General features: G+C 35.6%; 1 protein-coding gene across 2 annotated transcripts; it reads right to left on the bottom strand.

Annotated features, from left to right (window-relative positions):
- Positions 1 to 866: 866 nt before the first annotated feature.
- On the bottom strand, positions 867 to 5,440 carry smtnl1 (smoothelin-like 1). Of its 2 annotated transcripts, none has more exons than XM_016450503.1 (5): positions 5,140 to 5,440; positions 2,453 to 3,045; positions 2,062 to 2,176; positions 1,603 to 1,754; positions 867 to 1,427 (listed from the first exon to the last, which is right to left on the bottom strand). In XM_016450503.1, exons 1-5 carry the CDS (start codon positions 5,194 to 5,196, stop codon positions 1,094 to 1,096), a joined length of 1,251 nt encoding a protein of 416 aa, XP_016305989.1. In that variant the 5' UTR covers positions 5,197 to 5,440; the 3' UTR covers positions 867 to 1,093. The 2 variants fall into 2 exon arrangements, with proteins under 2 accessions (XP_016305989.1, XP_016305990.1); XM_016450504.1 differs by having other exon boundaries at positions 5,155 to 5,437.
- Between the last annotated feature and the right edge of the window lie 1,179 nt (positions 5,441 to 6,619).

The raw sequence follows: 6,619 nt of genomic DNA, 5'->3' as shown, positions 1-6,619 counted from the left end.
TAGAGGACATAGTGTATATAATGGAGAACACTGCATAGAAGAGGCCTACCCCATAATACAAAGTACTTGAGTGGACCTTCTATTTCCAATTCAGAATGAGGTAATCTTATTTGAAAATGTATTTGAAAACGGATAGCCCAAGTATCTAAGCTCCTCCTTATCTTGACATGTGATAGTAATGACAATATTAAATATATAAAAATGAAATAATGAGATAACTTCCATTTTGATAATTGAAAAAAAAGGTTTAGAGCAACATGAAAATTAATTTGCATTGTTTCATTCAACTATAATAAACTATATTATATAAACTATAGTAACTGTATTATTAAATAAACGTGATTAATTTGTATGGAGAGAAAGCTTAAAACATCTGGCTGAGGGACAAACCTAAAATGCACAAATTGTTGCATATTTACCCTTTTATGCATTAAAACAAATAAATAAAAAGAAATGGAATCTATTATGAACCACACTTTAATAGGGAATTGAATTCAATCTTTATACTTACATTTCAAAAGTTCTCCTAATTGAAGAATCACCCTTAAACATAAAATTTGATTAAAAAGCAAAATAACTGTTTATTTAGGTGATAGTAACACAGAATGTGACAATGCCGTGAATAATAAATAATGCAAATACTTTGGAGACATCTGGCATCACTTTCTACATTTTTGTTCAACAACAGAGCTTTGCTAACACCGTTTTGCTAGTGTTTAGAGCGAATAGGCTCAGAGCTAATGTTTCGAGATTTTTTTTTGTTTGTTTTTTTTTGCCATGAAACATTTTACAGCTTTTAATGAGTCAGAGGACAATGTGAGATGTGAATTTGAAGTCAGTAGTCAAACCAAAATGTAACTTGAACATGTGACTTTTATTATATTTTCAGGCCTATACATTTTTAAGCATTTGAGGAAATGAAAATCTGTATAATGAAATACCTATACAATCCCAAACAACTCAACAAAGAATAACACATTCATCATCCACATTAGACACAAACATCACTATCCATACCTTCAAAAAAGCAGATTATGACAACAAAATTATTCTGACTCTCCCCTTTCCTTTTTCTTTGATTTATGTCGTTTTTCTATTTTTCATTCAAAGCACCTGCATTTATTACATTTTCATTCTGATCTGTCTCTTGTTCTATCTTTCTGTCAGAAGCTGATCCATTTTCCTCTGTCTCCTCATTTTGTTTAATCTCATCCCTCTCTCCATCTTCATTACCTTCAGAAACCCCTTGATCTTCTTCTTTGTTTTTGTCCTTCTCCATGCTCTCTTTTTCCCTCCTCTCTTTCTCTGTCTTTGAGAGGTGATGACAGAGAGCCTGTACATAGGTAAAAACACACAGAGGATCTGGGTTGTTGCCCATTAGTAACATGTCAGACACTTCCAAAAGGGGGCAGCAGTCAGCAAGAGATCTGGAATTGAAAAAGAGTTTGTTTTATATTAACTGCAGACTCTCAGATGTTTGACAGCTATGTATGAAACCAAAATGCACAAAAATACTCTTCTTCACACACCACATCTTTTTGCCGTAATGTAATACTGCTCACATATTTACATATTTACACACACATTCAAATGTCAACATACTCTGCTGTACTGAAGGCCAGAGTGAAATTCTTCTCCCGTTCACTTGCTTTGAGGGAGGAGAAGTCAAAAGCAGAGGGAAAGAAGCGATGAACGAGTGCACAGAAAGCCAGGCCATCACTCCAGGAAGAAGAGAAGTTTTCTATGTTGACACCCTTTGAGATACAAAATATTACAAAAATAACTAGATCTCACAGGAAAACTTCCACTATAGGTCATACTAGCCACATACACATACTAGAATGTGTTTTGCTCATACTAACAAATGTAGTTTTGTTGGTGAGCACATACTCTCAAAAATACTTAAAAATACCTGTGTGAAATTCAATATGGCATCCACCCTTACTAAGGTATATAGGGATCTTGAGTACTTAGTTCATGTAACATTCTGATTATAACCTGTTTTTAAGAGTGAGTGTTTACAAAATTTGTGTTTCTTAGGAAGTTTTAACTTTAGTTTACCTCATACTTCTGTGTTTTGTTCCTGCACCACTGCAGAATTTTCTGTTTAATTGATGCTCCACCAGTCATACCTATAGATGTCCGTTGGACTTGAAAGTTTCTGACTCCTGGAGTCCTACAACAAACCAACATATGCTATTCACACTAAAGACACAGCAGACTACAAATCCAACAGCAACGGCAGAGAGATACTACTGAACAAATTGACCTATTTAATAAGCAGAATTCATTGCTGAAGATGTCAGTTTTTTTTTTTTACATTAAATAGAGAATATAACAAATGTGTGGGTGATCAAAACTTCAAAGCATATGGTATTGTGACAGTGATCCATATGATTATGAGGTTGATGATAATAATAAAGAAAGATATCGTGTTAGTGAGATGACTTACTGGTCCTTCTGAAACTTGGCCATGGCATCTCTTCTGGCCGAGGGTCGAGCAGATGACTTGGTGGGGGCTCTGAGAGCAGAGGATGGAGCTTTTCCACTTTTTCTTCCCAGATTTTCTGGTTTGTTCTTGATATCTTTAGTCTCTTTTTTCTCTTTTGTTTTTCTTTCATCTTCTTTATTTTTAGTTTTGCCTTCAGTTTCTTTTGTTCTCTTGTCCTCTTCTTTGTGCTTTACCTCAAGTTGTCCCTCTTTGTTGCAGGAATCATTCTCTTTCCTGTGAGGGTCGTTGTTACTCTTCTTTTCTTGTTCTACCTCACTTTCTTTGTTTTCATTTATCCCTGTCTCTTTTTCTTGTTCTCCAGGTTTATGTTCTTTGATATCCTTCTCTTGTTCTTCTTTCTCTTCCACGATGTTGGCATTCTCTGTGACTCCGTCCTCTTGCTCACATGCCTCACTGTCACTGGCTTCAGCTTTTGTGTTCTCATGGTTTTCTTTGTTTTTCTCATTAGCTCCACCCTCTGTAGTGTCAGTCCCACCTCCTGGCTCTGACTCTGCAACACATTTTGTCTCTGGGGACTTCACATGTTTGGCATCCTGTGAAGGGCCCAGTCCAAACAAAAAATGACACCAAAGTACAAAATTACAAATCACAGTGTATCTCTACAGTGTGTGCACCAGCCAGTTTTATATATATATTAAATATGACAAAAGTTTAATTAAACATTATTCTGTTTTTATTAGTTTGTAAGTGGTTTGTAAGTGGTTATAAACATAAAGCACTGTTTGTAGTAGTGTGTTCACACTGAAAATTCCAAAAAGAAAAGTACACTTCAGGGACCCAGATGAGGCACTTAATTAACAAAGTCTGGAATGTCGGACACTCCATGCACTTGCATGTTGCAGCTTTATTTACGTGAAGTGAGAGGGGCTATCAGATGCCGATACTGGATGACAAAATAACCTTGTAAAATTGATATACTAGATGGATCATATTGTAGTTTATAAGGTATAGGGCCCCACTATATATTAGGTGGCCTTAACTACTATGTACTTACATAAAAGATAAGTACAGTGTACTTATTGTGTTTATATTGTATTGCAAAACACTTTTGCTGCTATATTGAGGTGGGATACGGGTAAGGTTAGGGACAGGTTTGGTGGTATGGGTAGGTGTAAGGGATGGGTCAACAGTGTAATTATAAATGTAATTACAGAAATTAATTACAGATGTAATTATATGCAGGTATTTTAAAGATATAATACAATGTAAAACATGTATGTACACAATAAGTACATTGTACCAAATGATTAATTTAAATGTAAGTACAGAGTAGTTAAGGCCACTTGTGGCCTAAAGTGGGACCAGGTATAGTTGCGTAATTTGGAACAGAACTATAGTATTAACTAGTTAGCCTCTAGTTTAGAATGCAGTTAGTCAATTAACCAGCGTATTGCTAACTGATAGTAATCGCAGGCTACTGTTTATGTAGCTAACAATGCTACAAAAGCATAAACAGAAAGATTCTAAATTAGTAGCCTGTAATTAAATTGGTATATTATTTATTTTTTCCATCCTCTTCTGAAGATCTGTTATATCAGGAAGTATATACTGTCTTATCTATCAATCAGTCAAATCGTAGATATTCTTTTTTTACCCCTTGTGACGCACTACATCTCGTCCCTGCCAAAGGGTTTATGTGTAATGTTCTCGGTTTGATATAAGGTAACATAAGTGTGTGTGTGTGTGTGTTTAGAGGAGCTGTCCCAGGTGTCACATGAGGTCATGACTCACCAGTTGTTAAAAGAGCTGTAGCATTCCACTAAATGAGCAGGTGGGAGGGTGAGCATGAGCAAATGTGTTCTCATATCGAATTACCACATGTAAATTAAACCAGCAAAATTATCAATCTTATAGCACTCCTGATAATAATTACATAATATTGTCATTATTATAAGTTTTCGACTTGGAATGCAACTTCAGAATGCAAGACAGCTTGCCTGCATGTGTGTCTGTCTTTGTGTGTGTGTGTGTGTGTGTGTGTGTGAGAGAGAGAGAGAGAGAGAGAGAGAGAGAGAGAGAGAGAGAGAGAACAAGTGACACCAAACATAATGCATGCATTTCAATATAATTATGGTGGGAAAGCATCTGCCTCATATTCTGTGGACTGCTTATCAGCAGTTTTTTTATTTAATTTTTTTTATTTTTTTTGTATTTGTAAGGAAGGATATTCCAGAAATCTGACTGGTGTGAATATATGGTTAATTACTAGTGATTTTTATTATGTTGATGGTCAGTTTCACCCCAGCGTAACACATTTTAAACAAATGAAAATCAACCAAACAAACAACCGGAGTGTATCTCTACAGTGTATATACCAGTCACATCTTTGCGCATGAAAAATCATTGCATTTACTCACATTTTATATGGCGGGTCTTTGTAAGTCCCCACATAAAAGTAACAACATTTATCATATTATTTGTGTGATGTTTATTGTCAATAAATGGTTATCTATCTTAAAAATTCAAAACATTTGCAAACATCATGTCAACCTGATGCATCATGTTTTTGAGATGTTAAAAAGGCCTTGGGGTCTCTCAGACAGAACACGAGGGTTAATGTGAGATAGTGAGAGAAATATAGGAACTGAAATAGAGAGAATCACATGATAATTCACTGCAACAATTACCTGGTCACTCATTACCTTTGTTTCATTGGTCACAGCGATATTCTCTGAATCCTCCATGTGTCCAGAGTCGTCTGTTCAAAAACGGAATGAATCTCCACTCTAACTAAAGTAATCACTGAACTGACAGACAGACAATACTGTCTTCTTCCTTCTTCACCTCTGTCTTTCTTCTGATTTCCTTGGTCTCTCTCGCTCTCTTCTTCCTTTTTTCCCTACCCCCCTCCACCCCCTTCTGTCTCTGTCTGACCTTTTAAACAACACACGCTCCAGAAATAGTGTAACACTGGTAACACTGGCTCAGACAGACCCACTGAGCAGCTGTTAGTGCTGGTAACCAATACACAACATTACACACACACACATAGGAATAAACAGTATTGACGCACATCCAACATACTGTACAGACAAACGTTTATGACAGAAATAGCCTTTAATCTTTTATTTGAATATGAACTGGCTTAATCTTTTTGGACCTTATTTGCATACACTCATACACTCTAAGATAAAATGTACAAAAGCTGTCATTGGGGTGGTACACTTTCAGTAACATGTACACATTAGGTACTAAAATGTTACTATATATATATATATATATATGTAGCAGAGTGAGGTATAGACCCAGTATGACTGGCTGGAACTACTTCAGTCTGTGTGCATTGAATTTATTTAATACACGAGTTTCACAATTTGAGTTGAATTACTGAAATAAATGAACTTTTCCACGACATTCTAATTTATTGAGATGCACCTGTATATATATCATAAATGATCATAGACCCCTAATGTTTCCAGTTACTCAGTTTTGTCTTCTCTGACATTCACAAAGAGGCTTTCTTGATGCTATTTTGGGGTTTTATGCAAATGTGATCAAAATAGCAGTTTGAAAATGAAGGTTTTGGACTTCTTACATCTTACGCTTTCACTTTGTACACTTCTTTATCAAAGCAGACTGTGGTTCATTATCTCTGTGGACATGTATAGTTCTTATCCTGTAGAAGAACGTCTCCCTCAACACAAAGCAGATGGTTTTAAAAATAAACTGCTATCTTTGCTCTCATTCACTCACTGCCCATGATTATCTGTTGTCTTCCTTCACCTCCTTCTCCATCCACTCTGTGCTCACCTCTCTGTATGAACACATGTAACACATGTGGATGTGCATTTTATAGCTCTTTATTTAATTAAATTATGAATTAATAAACATGTCAACCCTTAATTCAAGGAAAAAGTGGTTAAAAACACAAAATTTGGTGTTAATATTGGTGAAGCTAAGATGCTATTAATAAATGCCAATATGGTCAATATGCTCAGTCTAATTTGTAGAGGTAATTTTTGGTAATTGGTTCTACACTTGGTTGGTTGTAAAAGAACCCCAATCTACCAAGGAGTGAATGTATGTTCAGATCAGAAGAGGGCGCCAACTATACATATATTTACTCTGCAATCACTTCACAACCATTTGAAGTCGCGCTGTAACATT

Source organism: Sinocyclocheilus anshuiensis, unplaced genomic scaffold (genome assembly GCF_001515605.1).
Source record: "Sinocyclocheilus anshuiensis isolate Anshui unplaced genomic scaffold, SAMN03320099.WGS_v1.1 scaffold2039, whole genome shotgun sequence".
Classification (NCBI taxonomy): Eukaryota; Metazoa; Chordata; class Actinopteri; order Cypriniformes; family Cyprinidae; genus Sinocyclocheilus; species Sinocyclocheilus anshuiensis.
The sequence above is the reverse complement of the archived record's forward strand: the minus strand, read 5'-3'. Positions and strand labels throughout refer to the sequence as shown.

What these genes read in the sequence shown, in the direction of transcription:
- smtnl1 (XM_016450503.1), bottom strand. Translation starts at nt 5,196, where the DNA reads ATGGAGGATTCAGAGAATATCGCTGTGACCAATGAAACAAAGGTAATG. An exon ending in GCCAAGTTTCAGAAGGACCA is followed by an intron (nt 2,177 to 2,452) that starts GTAAGTCATCTC and finishes GGTTTGTTGTAG; the next exon opens with GACTCCAGGAGTCAGAAACT. An exon ending in ACAAAACACAGAAGTATGAG is followed by an intron (nt 1,755 to 2,061) that starts GTAAACTAAAGT and finishes TGTATCTCAAAG; the next exon opens with GGTGTCAACATAGAAAACTT.